Genomic DNA, 18,336 nt, shown 5'->3' on the forward strand with positions numbered 1-18,336 from the left:
TCTAAGGTGTGCCTGTTGTGCATTGTGATTGTCCTTGCATGGGAAGAGTTTAATTATGTCATTTATGAGGAGGTAATGGAACTGGTTTATCATCAACCTGATGTGAATTGCAGCCAGGATCTTCCTGGCTGGTAATATCTTGCCTCACGTCATTTTGTCTAGTTATTTATCTAATTGTTAAGTCCATTTTGAAAGAGGGGTGTTTCTTTCCACCTTGAAAGATGCTTTAATTACCCCCAATGTCAAGAAACTTTCTTTTAGAGCTGTGCATTTTGGAAGATTCTCACTCGGTCTCTCATCTTCCATTTTTCTGTAAGGCTATTGGTTGAGAAAGTGGTTTATGTAAAACTGTGTTCCTGTGACCTGTTTTATCCTTTACACTTGGTTTTAGATCAAACTGCACCACTGGTATTGCCCTCATTAGGGTGGTTACTGACTTCAATATGACCACAAATCAGTGATTATACTCAATTTTGGTGTTCATTTAGTTGTTTCTGGAGCTTAATGCTGCGTATCATGGAGTCTTGATTGTGCATATTTGAGCTTACTGTGATTGTACTTCCAGAATACGTCTATGGTTTGATTCTAATGCTTTGGGTTGCATTTGGAGAGTAATTTCTGGAGAAAATTCCACCAACTGCCACCCGCTGACTTGTGGAAGTCTTTGAGGCTCTCTGTTGACATGCTTAGAGGTCATCAGTGATAGTGATTTTAGCTACCAGTGTTATGCTGAAGGATATGCAGTCACACTTCTCATTTTTCTGAACATTTCACTACTGTAGCAAATTGCCTGGATTCTGTCCCATAAAAGCATACTGTGCATTAGGTTGTCTGGATTCTGTCCTACAGAAAGATACTGTGCATCAGGCTGCCTGGATTCTGTCCCATAAAAGGATACTGTGTATCGGGCTGTCTGGATTCTGTCCCATAAAAGGATACTGTGTATCAGGCTGTCTGGATTCTGTCCTTCAGAAGGATACTGTGTATCAGGTTGCCTGGATTCTGTCCCATAAAAGCATACTGTGCATCAGGCTGCCTGGATTCTGTCCTACGGAAGGATACTGTGCATCAGGCTGCCTGGATTCTGTCCTACAGAAGGATACTGTGTATCAGGCTGCCCGGATTCTGTCCTACAGAAGGATACTGTGCATCAGGCTGCCTGGATTCTATCCTACAGAAGGATACTGTGCATCAGGCTGCCTGGATTCTGTCCTAAAGAAGGATACTGTGCATCAGGCTACCTGGATTCTGTTCCATAAAAGGATACTGTGCATCAGGCTGCCTGGATTCTGTCCCATAAAAGGATACTGTGCATCAGGCTGCCTGGATTCTGTCCTACAGAAGGATACTATGTATCAGGCTACCTGGATTCTGTCCTACCGAAGGATACTGTGCATCAGGCTGCCTGGATTCTGTTCCATAAAAGGATACTGTGTATCAGGCTGTGTGGATTCTGTCCTGCAGAAAGATACTGTGTATCAGGCTGCCTGGAGTCTGTCCTACAGAAGGATACTGTATATCAGGCTGCCTGGATTCTGTCCCATAAAAGGATACTGTGTATCAGGCTGTCTGGATTCTGTCCTACAGAAAGATACTGTGTATCAGGCTGCCTGGAGTCTGTCCTACAGAAGGATACTGTGCATCAGGCTGCCTGGAGTCTGTCCTACAGAAGGATACTGTGTATCAGGCTACCTGGATTCTGTCCTGCAGAAGGATACTGTGTATCAGGCTACCTGGATTCTGTCCTACAGTGGATGACCCTGAATTAAAGTAAACTCAACGTGCAAAGGGAGCAGGGATACTTATGAATGCCAGTGTCTACCCTTTGCTTGTTCCATTTCTCTGCCTTAATCTTTTATGGAGAATCATCAATGATTTGCTTTTTCTGTGTGAGATTTGGATATGATTTTAAATCATGGGCTTTCACTTAAGGATCATATACATTTCCATCTGAAAAAACATTGCCTGGATCAGGCATCTTATCCTATATGTGGTCTCTGCAATGCTGACTCAAGCTCTTGTGTCTTCCTGTTGGGGTACTGTAACTGACCTTGGGCTTTTAGGTGGTGACCTTTTGTGAATTCAGCCGGTCCAAAATTCCACACCAATGCTTCTGGCTGGAGTTTCTTATCCGACTCATGTTACTAGCGTGCCTTGATGTGTACCTCTGATAGGCTGATGTTTCAGATCTTGCTCTGTGCCCAATCTAGGTCCTGTCTAGTTACAAGATCGCTTGCTCCTCTTGCCCATTTTGACCTCTAAGATCACCAGGTGATGAGACAGTGGTTGTTTTGAGTATGTCAGAAACAAACATATATTAAATTATACTTCACTTACAGGTTTGATCTATTTCAAGCAGAAAAATGCCCGTTTATTTATTTCCAGTTCACTGGAATAGTTTGTTGAGGAGCCCCTTTTCTAAGGATGCCCAGGGATGAAAGGTCCACAAACAAAACACATTGTATTTAAATGCATTGATAAAGTTACTGAGCTTAAAAAAGAATGTGAAGATCATATATACAATGCCACAAAATGATACTGGTGATGGTAAGGTATGTTGTAGACAAAACATGATTTTAAGAATGTGGTAAAAACAAATTTAGTAAGATGTATTACATGCTGACATTTGTTTTAACTATTTCGTCTGTTCACATGTACTGTACTCTTAATACTGCCAACCTTATTCATTGTAACTCATGTCTGATTACTTCTCCTCCTTCAGGCTGTACAGAAAATGGATTGTGTCCATCTGGCCATACCTGCTTAAACATTAATATGTGAAACACTGTTGTACTGTTAGTGGGATGATTTAGTTGTAGTTTAACAAGAGTGTTACACCACAGATATAGTGCACTGTTGTGATGTTTCAGAGCATGTCTGTGCAGAAGTAATGGCTTTCAAAAACCAAAAGCAAGAGTTCTACAGTTAATCATGTAAAAATAAACACCTGAAACATGGGGTATGTACAGATGCTGGAAAGGTATGTATCAAAACTATGTTTGTGGAAAAAGTAATTAGAAATATTAAGTAAGAAACAAGATAAAATATATTGAAGAGCTGAGGTATAACGAGATTCTGTACAAAATGTTGAAACATTTAACGTTGGACCCTACATAAGGATATGTTTTCCTTTACACAGTCTTATAGCAGATCTTTTTGAAATACACATTTGCCTTTTCATTCAAGTTTTATGATCAGCCTTTCTATTAAAAGGCACTTCCAATGGTGACGATAGTGGTGGGAAGTAGAACTCAAGATAAACAGATTACCATAGTGACAACTGCACTGAATGCTGACGACCCAAAGCATGTGGAGTTTTCTGTACCACAGCAAAACAAACCTCTGAATCCTGGATCCCCACGTTGGGCAAACTATGTGAAGGGAGTCATTCAACACTACAGTGGTAAGTCCCCTATAGCGCAATGTCATGTTTTTGTTTGTTTCTTGTGTATATTAGACAAGTGCACTGACCAGCAGAGAAGCTATTTCTTGGCATAACTTATTATTGCATGTGAATATGTAGTTGTGGTTTTCTGACAATAGGATCTACTTTTATGTGAATAAAACATTTTGTTAGCATCCATGAAAGCATAGCTTAGCAGAAATGGTATAGACTATTGCTAGCATGATTTTGGGGGTAACGGTTGTAATACTGGATATTGTTTAGAGGAAGCATTCACCCTGAACCACCACAAATGTTTTTTAATCATTCTGTGCTATATTAATGCATAGAAATTGTTTTTTTTTTTTAATTAGGTTCATAGGTGTGTACTAGGCTAATGGCCCTGGGGCCTTCACAAGCCTAGCCATAGGATTACCCTGGCATAGTGCCACCCAACCTTAGTTCCCAGTGCCTCTGTCGAGTAGAGCCACTGGTGTTATCCCCGGGGTGAATTTTCTGTTTCCCATCCACTCGTCAAGATCTCTCTTGAAGAGGGTCAGTGAGGTGCTCTGCTTGACATGTATGGGAAGTTTGTTCCATAGCATGGGCAGTCTCTGGGTTATGAACCTGTCCCTCCAGCATGTTCTGTTAATTTTGGTAATGAGGTTGAGGTCTCTGGAGCGTGTGGTGCGGAGGGATTGGGATTTCTTTAGATGTAGCATTTCTAACAGAGCTGGGTCAGACATGGCTTTGTAAGTCAAGCAGAGATTGCCTCAAAGTAGGCAATACGAGACAGAGAATAGTTTTTTGAGACTGTCCATATAGGACAAGTGTTTAAGGCCTAGGATCCTCTTTGTGAGGTACTTTTGTGCCCTCTCCAGTTGCAGGTGTCTAGTGAGGTACATGCCAAATGGGGCATTGTACTGAATTATTGGCCTAATGAGGGAAGAGTACAGGGAGACAATGACCTCTTTCTTCCTGGATGCAAAACCCTTAGTAATGAGATGTGCCACGTAGAAGGACTTTCTGACCACAGTGGCAATGTGGTGATTAAAAGAGAGGTTGCTGCCAACCTGTCTTCCCAGATCTCTCATAAAGTCTTCTGTGTATTTTAATTTATTTTACCGAAAAAATAGCCATCATATAGCCTGCTCCACTAATGTTGATTTTCACAGTCTTTGCCTTCTTACCAGGTTTTAGTTTGTGACCTCCTCCTAGACATAAATAGGATTTTTTTTTTTTCATTTAAATGCAGTGATAGCGCTGTGAGGCAAAGACTTCTTGGTCAGCCCTGTGAATTTTTCTTTTCATGAATGCCCATGATTTTTGCTATCTGAAGACTATTTTTTTAACGAATATGAATAAGTTCAAAAACCAAGAAAACTAAAGACAGGTGACCCAGAAATGACTGCTGAAGACTGATTTATTAAAAATAAAACCAAGCAACACAGTGTTGCCTGGTTTTATTTTTAATAAATCAGTCTTCAGCAGTCGTTTCTGGGTCGCCTGTCTTTACTATTTTTTTTAATTTATTTAACATTTGTTGACCGGGAAAGTCCGACTAGGTTCCATAGATCCTGTTTTCAGCGGAGGCCCGGGGAGAAATGCTCCAGAAGCATGTTTTTAGAATGTGGGAGGAAACCCACGCGAATTCAGGGAGAACATGCAAACTCCACACACAGAAGGCACCCCAGCCGAGAATCGAACCGGAGAACCTCTTGCTGTTAGGCGACAGCATTAACCGCTGCACCACTGCGCCGCCCATTAAGACTAAGACTAAGCCTTTCATTGTACCCTTAAAATAAACTTGTTAAATAACAGGGTGATGTTAAGTAGAAAAATTTGCATTTCTTAAAACAATTGCCACTCCTTACCCAATACACCTCATGAGATTCCAGAACAGTTCAGTCTAGCAGCTCTCTTCATACATTTATGACAGTCAGTTGTCACTTCAAACAGGTGGTAAAGCCTGCAGTATTTCAGAGTATTGTTAAATTCTTCTTTGTACTTGCATCTTATAAGCACATTACATAGTACAACCTCTACCCATCTGTGCAATTTCTATGTAATCCACTGCATCATGAAAGAAAAAATGTATTTCAGTAATAGGCTACTGTATGTGCTCTAGATGTATTCATATAGGATCATAGAAGTTTACTAGGCTATTGGCCCTGAGGCCCTTATAAGCCTAGCCAAGAGTTTAGCCCATGTTTAAACAAGTCAGCACCCAATGCCCCTGTCCAGCAGGGACACAGGTGGAATCCCAAGGGTATATTTTCTGTTTCCCATCCAGTTATCCAGGTTGTGGTTAAAAAGGGGTAAAGAGATACACTGCTTGATGTGGACAGGGAATCTATTCCACAGATGGGGAGTCTCTAGGAAAAAAAATCTGTCCCACCAACAAGTCCTGTTGATGTCACAGACCAGGTTGAGGCCGCGTGTGCGAGTTACTCAAGTGGAGCTTGACTTGTGGATATGCAGCAGAGTCCCATCAAGGTTGGGTCCATGATCACCTTGTATGTCAGACAGAGGTCACATCTGAGGAGTCTGTATGAAACTGAGTAGAAGGATAGGGCTTTTAGCCTATCTGTGTATGGGAGATGTTTGAGGGCCTGGTTTCTCCGGGTGAGGAGCCTCTGTGGTCTCTCCAGCTGCTGCATGTGCTTTGCGAGGTACATGCCAAAAGGGGAATTGTACTCAATAATGGGCCTTATAAGGGAAGAATACAGGGATGTTATGACCTCCTTGTCCCTGGATGAGATACCCTTACTTATGAGGTGGGCCATGTAGAAGGCTTTCCGTACAATGGAAGCAACATGGTGGTCAAAAGTCAGGTTGCTGTCAACCTGGGTGCCCAAATCCCTCACAACTGATTGCGTGCTTAGTACATTGTTTTTAATGAGATAATTTGTGGGGACGTCACTCTCCCCAAAGGGGATGATGATGCATTTTTTAGTATTCAGCTTTAGGCTATGTTTCTGGGATCAGTCATTTGTCTGAGTGAGACCCTCTTGGAGGATGTCTACATCACTAGGGGAATGGATGACAGCACCCAGCTTGCAGTCATCTGCAGACTTGGTCAGCCATAGCCCACTGATTTTGGCCTGCACCTCAGAAAAGTATATCCCAAATAACAAAGGCCCCAAGACCGAACCCTGGGTATGCCACTTGTTACGAGTCTACTGCTTGAGGTGGCTAGGTGGGTTCTATCAGTGAGCCAGTGTGCTACCAATCTAGTAACATACGGATTGATGCCTAGTTGAGAGCGTTTATCTGTTATGCCTGAGTGAAGAGTAGTGTCAAAGGCTTTGGCCAGGTAAAGATAGGTGGTGTGCACAGTCTTCCCCTCATCCATGGCTTTGGTGATGGTCTCAAAAAAGGCGACCAAATTTAGCTGACATGACCTCCACGTGACAACGCCAAACTGTGTGGGAACAAGTGCTTGGAGGTAGCCAATGTCCAATGAGGTCCATGATAATCCATTCCATGGCCTTGCAGATCAGGCTAGTTGGGGTCTATAATTTCCCAGATTGGTGGATGCTTCACCTTTGTGTAAAGGGATGACAGTGGCTCTTCTCCACTCAGCCCAGATGAAGCCGGTACTCAGGCTTTGGTTGAATAGGGTTCCTAATGGTGTTGCAAGTTCCTGCCTGATTTCAAGTAGAATGCAACCTGGTATGTTATCAGGTCCCATGGAGGCTGTATTTTTTGCCGTTGAGAGAGCAGTGATAACCTGTTCCCTAGATATAAGGGGAAGGGGGCTGGTATTTGGGATGTCCTGATTTACTGATGAGGGGGCCAAAGGGGTGAAGTATTCGCTGAATCTGTCAGCCAGCAATATTGCTATATCTACAGCATTTGGTATATGTGGTATCCTTGACCACCAGTTCTGAACAGATCTGGGTGCTTCGTTTGAGGTTGCGGTCATATGTGAAGAAGGCCGTATGATTTTCTCTAGTAGATATGGCCAGTTTGGACTCAAAGTTTGCTGTGGAGGATTTCACTTCTTCTTTTGGCTTTTCCCAGTTAGGGGTCGCCACAGCGGATCACCTGTCCGCTCATGATTGGCAGTGGAGTTTTACAGTGTCGAGTTGCCAGCCCGGCACCCAACCTTCCACAGAAGGCACACATGCACACAGTCACACCTAGGGCCAATTTAGAGTGTCCAATCCACCTACAGCATGTCTGCGATGTGGGAGGAAACTGGAGCACCCAGAGGAAACCCATGCGACCACAGGGAGGACATGCAGACTCTGCACAGAAGGCACCCCAACTGAGGATCGAACCAGAGAACCTCTTGCTGTGAGGTGGCAATGCTAACCGGTGCACCACCTGCTTTGGAGGATTTCACTAGTGCTCTTATTTGCTTGTTCAGGCTAAGGAGACATCGCTTCCAATTGGGCTCCTGCTCCTTCTTGGTCTTGGACAGCAACTTTTTCCTTTTGTTATAGAGTTTATTTATTGCAGATGTCCACCAGACAGGTTTACTCTTCCTTGCAGAGGATAATTTTTACTTGTGTTTTAATGTAAACTCAATGTATTTTACAAAATGTATTTTTTTCTTTAAATATACTTTCCTAATATGTGGAGCTTCTCTTCCCAGGCCTTCATTGGAAATGGGATAAACCATAGCCAGAAGTTCCCAGTAAGCAGAGAAATAAATAAAATAAATTATATGCATTTCCATGGATAAAAGCAGCACATCCGTCAAAAATAAGAGTGGTTGCCAGTTTGTGTAGTGTTGCAGTGTAACTAACCCACCCCTCTTCATCAGGCTAAAAAATATAGTATAAATATCAACTTGGATCTCCCCTGAAAAGAGGCTACTAGCCTAGTGAGATTAACTCTGTCAACAAAAGATAGATAGATAAATAAGTAAATAAATAAACTCTTTAGAAAAGAGTTTCACTTAATTGTTTGTGTGCATTTTACTGAGCACTTAAAGACACAGTCTATGGATGTGAAACTTTAGGGAGTGACTAACAGTAACTACTGAAAATCAGAACTTATCAGGACCATTAGGATCTCTATTTAACCACAGTCCCCAGACAGGCTTTGTCCTGCTAGAGTAGAGGACAGTCATCCATCTGTATAAAGGAGGACCATCTACTGGCCCGGGAAATTACAGCCCCATAAGTCTGACTAGCCTTGTATGTAAGGCCATGAAAAAATAATCACAGACCTGATAAATGAGATAGGAAACCTCCAAATGCTGGACCTGACCCAATTCAGTTTTGTCAAGGTCAGGTCATGACTAGTAAATCTGGTGGGTTTCTTTGAGAAAGTCACTAAGGCAATGGATGAGGGTGAAACAGTACTTACCACCTACCTTGATCTGGCCAAGGTGTTTGATACAATTCCCCACTCTGGTATTATAAATAAACTCACAAAACTGGGCCTAAATCCCTATGTCACCAGATGGATAGCCAAAGGCTCATGGATAGGACATTTGTGGTTAAATTGGGTGACTCCAGATCCAGCAAGAGGCCAGTTACTAGTGAAGTGCCACAGGGCTCAGTGCTGGGACCACTACTGTTCGGAATATACTTGTCTGAAATCGAGACTAATGTGGAAAATCTCTGGATAACAAATGTTGCCAACAACTGCTAGCTGGGGACAATAATTGAATCCCACAATGCTGTAGATATCCTTCAGGAGAGTCTAGATCAGGTAAATGATTGGTGCCAGAACCATGGCCTAAAACTAAATGCAAAAAAAATGCATTAACATACCCTTTGAGAAGTCAAATACTCTGCAAATTACAACATTAGTAGCACATCCCTAAGAGTACTCCGAGGTGGGAGAACTAGGTTCACAGATAGTAGCCTGAACTTTGACTATTATGTGCCCACAGTGGTGAGGAGGTCCTTCTTTGTGGCACAAGGTTTAAATAAAGGTATGGCATCCAGATCCAAGGAAATTATAGTCCTGCTGTACTCAGCCCTCATTAGATCAATAAAGTACAATGTGCCATTTGGCATGTACTTGACTAGGCACTTACAGCGGCTTCAGTGACCTCAGAGGCTCCTCACAGAAAATACAGGGTATAAACATGTCCTATGCACACAGACTAAAAATTGCAACCCTTTACTCTGTCTCCTACCGGCTATTAAGGTGTGACATATGCCTGGTCTGTAAGGCACTTAGAAAACTTGGGCCTTTGTCCCACTTTTATTTATGGCTTTCTCCAGACTTCTTGTTCTAAGAGGTTGAGAGGTATGCCTGGCCCTTTTCAAATGCAGTCTGGATTAATGGACGGGGAATCGCAAATTCACACCTGGAGTAGTGCCTATGTCCCTTATGGACATGGGCAATTTGTAAGATACTCTAAGCATAGGCACAAACCCTTGCCATCCTCTTGCCCCTAGAGGCCATATATTAGGTAAAATCAGGTTATATTGGCTTGTAAGGGCACTTGAGCCAGCAGCCTTGTAATCTTTGAGCATGTGACCCTATGAACGAGGTTTTAAAGGCTGATGCAAATTCTTTGGCACATGTGAAGTACACTGTACCCTGTGTAAATACTTTTCCAAAATAGTCGGGAGCTTGCAAATGAGATCCTGTTCCTAGCTGCACTGTTATTTAACTTAATTCCTCCAAGTCTTTTGACTCTAATACCTTGATGGGAATGGACTCCATTCGTAAGTCAAAGTATGATTAAAGTTCATGTAATTAGTATTGTTTCAATCTTTGGTATTAGCTAGAAGTGCTCTTCGCAGTATCAGCAATGTGCCCAGTACTGACTCCTTCTGCAGTTCATATGGCATTACATGTGTAAGTAACATATCCAAGTACAATTGTAAATTCTTTTTTGTAGACCCCTTGCTCCTACTACTATAGGAACTGTCTGGATATCCTTCTTCCATATTACCTTAATTTCTGTTTTCAAATCCTGTTATTTTATGACTTTATGTGTCTTTTCATGGACTACTATATCTGTTTTTTGAACTGTTGGTAATGGATGATCCATGTGATATAAACTTCATAATTTTCTATAATGCTTTGTGGTTGTCATTCAAATGCTCCATTACTCTTTCCTTTAGCATACGATTAGTCTTACCTATATAAAAACTACTACATAGGTTGCACTTAGCCATATATACTATATTCTTGGTGCAACAGTCTGCATAAAAAGAAAACTCTGTGGGCTTGGAAGACAGCGGGTGCATAACCATACAAGTTGACCAGATGTTACAATAAGCTTTACAAGCCCTACAAGCATATGTGTCCTTACGCTGTGAAGTGAACCATTCATATGTTCTATTATGTTTATAGCACAAATGTTGCTTCAGATTCCTGCTATTCTTGAAACTGAATTTGGGGAGAGGTTCTATAACCCTACTAATTTCGGGTTCTGTTAATAAGATGGGCCTGTTCCTTTTCACAATCTCACAAATTTTATTAACATCCCCAGAGAAAGTCAAACACAACCTATTCAGCACTTCAGTGCCTACTCCTCCATCATCCTGTACAGTCATAGGGGACTTATCAGAAAAGAAGGGTTTTGTTTTATTACGATCTAACATGCTCACTTCCTTTATTGCTTTGTCTATTTCTTCGGTTTTATAGTCCCTATTCTTGAGATCTGTATGCAATACATCTAGTGCCTCTTCTAGACTTTCCATATCAGTGTGCAATCTCATGCATCGAAGTACCTTATTCTTTACAACATTTTTGGTAATATGCCTGGGGTGCATACTTGAGCGATGAAGAATATTATTTCTCCTGCAAGGTTTTCTATATAACCTAGTTGACATATTGCCAAATGTATTCTTGCTCACACTTGTGTCTAAAAAATCAGTCTTTACTTGGGAATAATGTAGAGAGAATGAGAAGTAGGAAGTGGTGTCCCTATTTATTAAATGGGTAGAATAAATTTTGATAGATATGTTAGGATGCCTTTTTATTTTTAAAACGTTTTTGGCGCCAAAACGGAGTATAAAAGTGAAAATAGAGAAAAAAAATGGCAGTTCTGATGAAGTCTGTGTAAGACAGATGAAAGCGCTTAACTCTTGGCAACATTGAAACTGTTCTGGATACATTGTGTTGTACTATTTCCATTCTGTTAAATAAACTGTGACCTGTTCCAGCTGGGATATCGTTGTGCCGTCCTGTACCTTAGGCGGATTTACGTTGTGTTTTTTTTTTCATTTTTACGTTAGTGTCGGTATGGAGGGTTCCAACGAGATTCTTCAAGCTGCATCGGACAGGGGTGAATTAAATAAACTACAAATGGACATTATCGAACTTAAAGAGGAGATGTCGCGATTGACAGATTTGGTTAGACGTTCCTCATCTGCATTTCATAACACAGAAGCAGTCAAAGCATCTGACGTACAGCCGGAAATACCGGCAGTTTTGGAAACTGTTTCTGCTACCAGCATGGAGACGCATGCAAGGATTAACACCAGCTCACCTTGTGAGATACCGAATGGACAAAGGCAGCTCACATTGGATGAAAATCTGTCTACAAATCGATCCTTAGGTGGACAATTATTGAATTGCTGTAGGAATACTAGTAAAAACTCTTCAAACGAGTTTACATTTGAATGTTAAGTTGTCATTCTCACCTTCATTCTTGCTGGATGGGTTCGGAGCCGATCCTCGGCTCCAACTCTGCCTATACTATAGCTCGAGAGCTATTTTTACCAGCTCGAGGCAGCCCTATATCCCACAATACCATGCGCTAACTCCCCAGATCTCATTTGCCGCTTCGCTACGAGGTTGTCTTTTTTTACCGGCTCAGGTCAGTAAGGAAATTTACTTCATTAAACTAGTTATTTCAGGTAGTTTTTTCCAGTAGTTATCTTTGTCTTGGTCCCTACTAATTACCTTTTTCTTGAATTCCCTTTTTTGTAGCCCTTCTTCCCTTCCTTATGTAATTTTTCATCTTGGGCCTACGGGCTTTACCTCAGTTTCCCCACCCCTTACTATCTGTGTGTGTGGGTTTAGTCAGTTCCCTTAACTTTTTGTTATATTTAATTTTAAAATTGAGTGTGTGTGTGTGGACTGACTGTGTTTTTTTACTGTGGTCAGGACTATGTCCAAAGACACTAAGGTCTCGGGATTCAGGAAGTGTGACTCGTGCTGTCAGAAAATGTCTCTGACAGACGGTCACACTTCTTGTGTCTATTGCTTGGGGCCTTTACACCTGCAGGACTCTTGTTCCGTTTGTCATGGATTTAGTTCAAGAGTCCTGCAGGAAAGGTGTAACAAGCTTATTCTAAGGGGCTTGTTAAAGCCTGATGACTCCCCGTCCAAGTCTGGTTCGGGGAAGTCATCAAAAACCGCCAAACCCTCGGCTCCAGCTTCTGAGTCGAGGGCTGGCGTTATCGAGATGGCTCCGACCTCGGTTCCGGCTGGCTCCGAGGCGAGCAGAGTGGTTTCCACTAGGAAACTATCATCGGAGCCGACCCCAGCGCACAAGCACTCTAGGTCCCCTTCCCTAGAGTCCGTTAGATCGGCTCCGAGATCCCCTCTCTTATCGGAGCGGAGTCATAGGACTCATTCATCGAGGTCATCTAGGCTTTCTGACCATGACATCGAGAGGGTGGTCAGTAGACTCATAAAATCTCAGGCACTGGCCCAAATGCTCCAGAGCCCATCTCACCAGACTGTGGCTCCTTCGATACAATTATCTATTCCTCCTCCGACTCATTACTCGAGCTCGGAGCCGGAGTTTCTCGGAACCGTGACCTTGCCTACGTCGGAGTCAATACTTCCTTCTTCGGCTCCGGTGTCGTCGGCTCCGACCTCTTCATTGGTTCCGTCCGTGGAGAGGTCCAGCGCCGAGACTCCATTGTCGGCTCCAAGGGGGTGAGTGGCATTGGACCCTTGTCTGACCCCGCTCTCCCTCTCGGAGCTTCGGCTCTGGTTAGTTCAGCCCCGACATCATTCTCGGAGCCTTCTCTGTCGGCTCCGGGGGTGGTTCCGGTCTCTTCAGAGCCGGTGCTACCTTTGGTGTCTGATAGGGGAGCCTTCGAGGTGATGAGGAGTGTGCTGGACCCAGTGTCCACTCCAAGGTTAAGTTCTGCGGCTCCTCCCTCCATAGTGCCTGTTACGGTCTCTGGCCATTCTCTTGCACCTGTCAGCAGAGATCCAAAGTGTGGGGTACCCACTTTGGGTGTCTCCTCCTCTTCCGAGGGCTCCCCTGAAGTTTTAGGGGAACCCCCTAGGAAAAAAAAGCGCAAGAGGAAGCACATAGACTCCCCCGAGTCTGTCACGTCAGACACTGACTTGGATGAGTTGGAAGGTTCCCCCAGATCCCCCTCTGAGGATGTCTCCTTTTCAGACATCCTGGAAATCCTAAGACAGAGGGGAAATTGGTCCACTCTCAAACCTTCTGAGGACGAGTCCGTTTACCTTGACGCTTTTGGATCTCGCCCTTCCACCTCCTGGGTGTCTCCCCCTTTCGACCCACTAATGGAGGTAGTGGCTAGAAAGGCGTGGGCAGCTCCTGATTTAATGGAACCTACCCCTAGGAGGCCTTCTAACTTTATTTCTGCACCAGATGATAAAATCCTTTCTCACCAAAGGTGTTTCAGTTGATGCTATGGTGGTAGCAGCAGCCACTAAGAAGGAATTGGCTGATCCTTCTGTATCTGTTCATCCTCCTAACAAAGAGTCCAGGACCATGGACAGGTACGGCAAGTGGACCTTTGCTTCAGTGACCTTTTCTATGCGATCGCTGAACTATTTATGTCATTTCACCCGCCTTCAGAGAGACCTGCTCAGAGAGCTGGGTGAAACTGTACAGGATCCTTCTGCTGCGGGGTTTAAGGACAAAATAAACTCTCAGCTGGCTACCCTGAACTCCATTGTTAACTCCTCCATGCGGCTAATTTCTTATGCAGCCGTTGGAGCGAGTAGGGATGCTGGTACAGGCGTTGCGTTAAGACGTCACGCTTGGATGTGACTATGTAACTTTGCCGATCCCTTCAAGGCGTCCTTCACTAACACCCCCTTTGACGGTTTGGAATTGTTCGGACCTCAGGTGAAGAATACCCTCACCAGATGCGAGCAAGATGGTAAAACTCTCTCTGCCGTGGGAGTCCATTTTTCCATGCCTTCTAGACCTTATCCTAAGGGACAGAAGGGGGGAAAGATGTGGTTCCGCAAACCCCAGGGAGTCGCACCTGCCGCACGTGGTGATTTTCCCCCTAGAGGCAGAGGGGGAAATGACAACAGACGCCGCCGCCGGGGCAGAGGGGGTCCTCAGAACCAGGGTTCTAGGGAATCTTTTCCTGACCAACCCCTTTCAGCATCCCTGAGAAGCTGCCTGACTGTCCGCCTTCGGAGGCAGTCGGGGGAAGATTATCTCTGTACCCGGAAGCCTGGCAATCCCTCTCCCTAGACACATGGGTACAGAAGATCATATCCGAGGGTTACAAAATCCCCTTTACCATCCCCCCGGTACAACCGCCAAAACCCCTACCAGACGTACCACCCACACAAAGGGGTCAGGCTCAGCTAGAAATAGAAAAGCTGTTAGCAAAAAGAGTCATCCAGGCAGTCCCAGCAGATCAGCTAGGGTCCGGAATTTACTCCAGGTTCTTTTTGGTACCAAAAAAGACCGGAGACTGGAGACCTATTTTGGATCTCAGCAGGTTAAACAAATCTGTGCTAAAGACAAAATTTCAGATGGTAACGCTGCAGTCCATTCTACTCTTTTTGGGCAGAGACAACTGGATGTGCTTGTTAGACCTCCAGGACGCGTACTACCACATAAAGATACACAGACGCTCCAGGAGGTTTCTCCACTTCCAGCTGGGTGTCAGTCATTTTCAATTCAGAGCCCTGCCCTTTGGTCTCACCACAGCCCCCCGGGTGTTCACCAAATGTTTGGCAGTGGTCACGGCTCACCTGAGACAGAAAGGATTACAGGTGTTTCCATACTTAGACTGGCTCATTTCCGCTACCACCAAACAGGATCTCATAATGGCCAGGGATTACACTATTCAGCTTTGCAAGAGTCTGGGTATTTCTATAAATTTTGCAAAGTCCTCCTTGTCACCTTGTCAATGTATAAACTTTATAGGCGCCGTATTAAACACCACAGAAATGTCTGCAACACTACCACCCCAGAGAGTGGCTGAAATAAGGCGGAATGTTCAGACCCTGTTTCAGCCCAACAAAGTCCAGGTCAACCGAGTATTGAAAGTATTGGGCCTCATGGCGGCAGCGATTTTTCTACTTCCATTAGCCCGCTTCCACAAGCCCGCTTCCACATGAGGCTCCTTCAGTGGATGCTCTTTTCTCAGTGGTCCTTTCAACAGCTACCAATGACCCACAACATTTGGATAACCCCATCTTGCAAGAAACCTCTCTCCTGGTGGATGGTTTCACCTCAGCTTTTTCAGGGCAGACCCTTTGTTCTCCCCCCTCCAGTTGCCACTGTCACAACGTATGCCTCCCTGATCGGGTGGGGGGGCATTATCAGGGCAGGATGGTCCAGGGCACTTGGCAACAGTCAGAATGCCACCTGCACATAAATGTCCTGGAGATGAGGGCGGTGCTTTTGACGTTGTAAGCCCTTCAGAGCTCTCTTCCCACGGGGACTATAGCAATTCAGACGGACAATATGTCTGTGGTGTGGTACATAAACAAGCAGGGCGGAACGAAGTCCTATCCCCTCTGTCGAGAAGCACTCAGACTTTGGCAATGGTCGATTTCATCTCAATGGTTTCTGATAGCAACGCACATCCCCGGGAAGTCCAACGTCATAGCAGACAGATTGAGCAGAACTATCCTCATGCCTCACGAGTGGTCTCTAAATCAAGCGGTAGCAGACGGAATCATTCGGAAGTGGGGCCAGCCTTGCTGCGACCTTTTCGCAACTCCCCAAAACAGCAAGTGCCTCGACTTCTTCACACTTTTTCCTCTGCCAGGCCAACCCCTCAGAGACGCTCTTGTTCACGTTTGGCCCCGGGGTATTCTCTATGCTTTTCCTCCTTTTCTGTTGATCCCGCAATTAATTCAGAAAGCAATCACATTGAGATCCAAAATTATCCTCATTGCCCCGTTTTGGCCTCGACAAGTTTGGTTCCCGTTCCTGCACAAATACCTACTGGAACAGCCTTGGCATCTGGAACCCCTTCCAGATCTATTGACTCACCTCACGGGCAAGCTGCATCAGTCTCTACATTCCATCAACCTCACAGCTTGGTTGCTCCACTTCCAGCCATAGCCAGGCTTCCCCTCATCTCTCCTCCTGTTCGTGATATTATTCTGACCTCCCATAAGTCCAATACTAGGAAGACTTATGCTAGTAAATGGAAGTGTTTTTCATACTGGGCACAAAACGGGTCCTTGGATCCTTTTCATGCACCCATTCATGAGGTTCTGGACTTTCTGGCGGAGCTTTTTCATTCTGGATCATCATCAGCCACTATCCGAGTACAATTAGCGGCCATTGCTAATTTTCATGTTGGACTCTCAGAAGCAAATATTATGTCCCACAAACTCTGTAAAGCTTTTCTCAAGAGCATCTTTTTGCTCAGGCCTCCAGTAAAAGATCCACCTCCACAATGGGACTTGAATTTAGTTCTAACCTCACTAATTCTGCCCCCTTTTGAACCTGCAGCTTCTTGTTCCCTCAAACTACTTTCTTGGAAAACGCTGTTTTTAGTAGCTATAACATCTGCCAGAAGGGTCTCGGAACTTCAAGCCTTATCTGTCCGTCCTCCTTATTTGGTTTTTCATAAAGACAGGGTAACTCTCAGAACAAACCCTTCCTTCCTTCCAAAAGTGCTATCGGAAGCAAATTTAAATCATTCTATTGATTTACCTGTCTTTTTCCCAGACTATACCAACAGAGCTGAACAAAAATTATATTCATTAGATGTTCATCGCCAATTATGGTATTACCTAGACAGGACAAAACAATTCAGAAAGTCAGATCAGCTCTTTCTCGGTTTACTATTGAAAATGCGAACGGCACTTGGGCGACAGTCGGATAGTCGAACGTATAAGGTCGTAAACAAGGATGTCGAAGACAAAATAATCAATCTAGGAACGGTTTAACATGGGTCGAGGTAGGCGTTCAGTATTATTCCCTACTACAAACATCTTCTCTACCTCGACCCATGTTAAAACCGTTCCTAGTTTGATTATTATGTCTTCGACATCCGTGTTTACGACCTTATACGTTCGACTATCCGACTGTCGCCCAAGTGCCGTTCGCATTTTCAATAGTAAACCCTCTTTCTCTCTTATGCAGCAGGCAAGAAAGGGCTTCCGGTTTCGAAAGTTACTCTTTCCAGATGGCTGACATCTATTATTACCTTGGTCTATGAGTTGAGGCACAGGCAACTTCCCTCTAGGCCTAAGGCTCATTCAACCAGGACTCTATCAACTTCAACGTCGTTTCAAGCAAGGTTACTACTAGATGCCATTTGTGCAGCTGCTACATGGGCTTCCAAACATACTTTTATTGCTCATTACAAGCTTGACTTAGCCTCCAGAAATAGAGCTGATTTTGGTTCCACTGTACTCAGGAGTCTGTTTCATTGAGCCACCCAGGACTAAGATGCTAGGGACGCTGTCCCATCCAGCAAGAATGAAGGCAAGAATGACAACTTAACATTAAGAAGTTATGTCTTACCATAACGTTCCATGTTAGTTGTCTTCTTCTCGCCTTCTTTCTTGCGTCCCTCCCTCCTGCCCCCTAGCCTGGACAGACTCGAGATTGAGTCCTTCCTTTTTGGAGATACAATATGTTGCGTCTTTTCCTGGTATCCTTAGTGTTACTAACAGGTAATCTTCTAATAAAGAGGGTTATAACATTTTTATTATAAGATTATTGTTTATATTATGTCTTAGCTTCCAAACGAGATCTGGGGAGTTAGCGCATGGTATTGTGGGATATAGGGCTGCCTCGAGCCGGTAAAAATAGCTCTCGAGCTATAGTATAGGCCGAGTCGGAGCCGAGGATCGGCTCCAAACCCATCCAGCAA

General features: G+C 44.0%; 1 protein-coding gene across 1 annotated transcript in view; it reads left to right on the forward strand.

The window, feature by feature from the left end:
* Positions 1-18,336, forward strand: part of GALK1 (galactokinase 1) — a 211,921-nt gene that overhangs the window by 38,319 nt on the left and 155,266 nt on the right. The window contains exon 2 of the mRNA XM_044084936.1: positions 3,214-3,403. Within this exon, the coding sequence (XP_043940871.1) occupies positions 3,214-3,403 (190 nt within the window). The remainder of the gene's footprint in view (positions 1-3,213; positions 3,404-18,336) is intronic.

Source organism: Protopterus annectens, chromosome 10.part0, assembly GCF_019279795.1.
Source record: "Protopterus annectens isolate FY-2018-M chromosome 10.part0, PAN1.0, whole genome shotgun sequence".
NCBI classification, from domain to species: Eukaryota; Metazoa; Chordata; order Ceratodontiformes; family Protopteridae; genus Protopterus; species Protopterus annectens.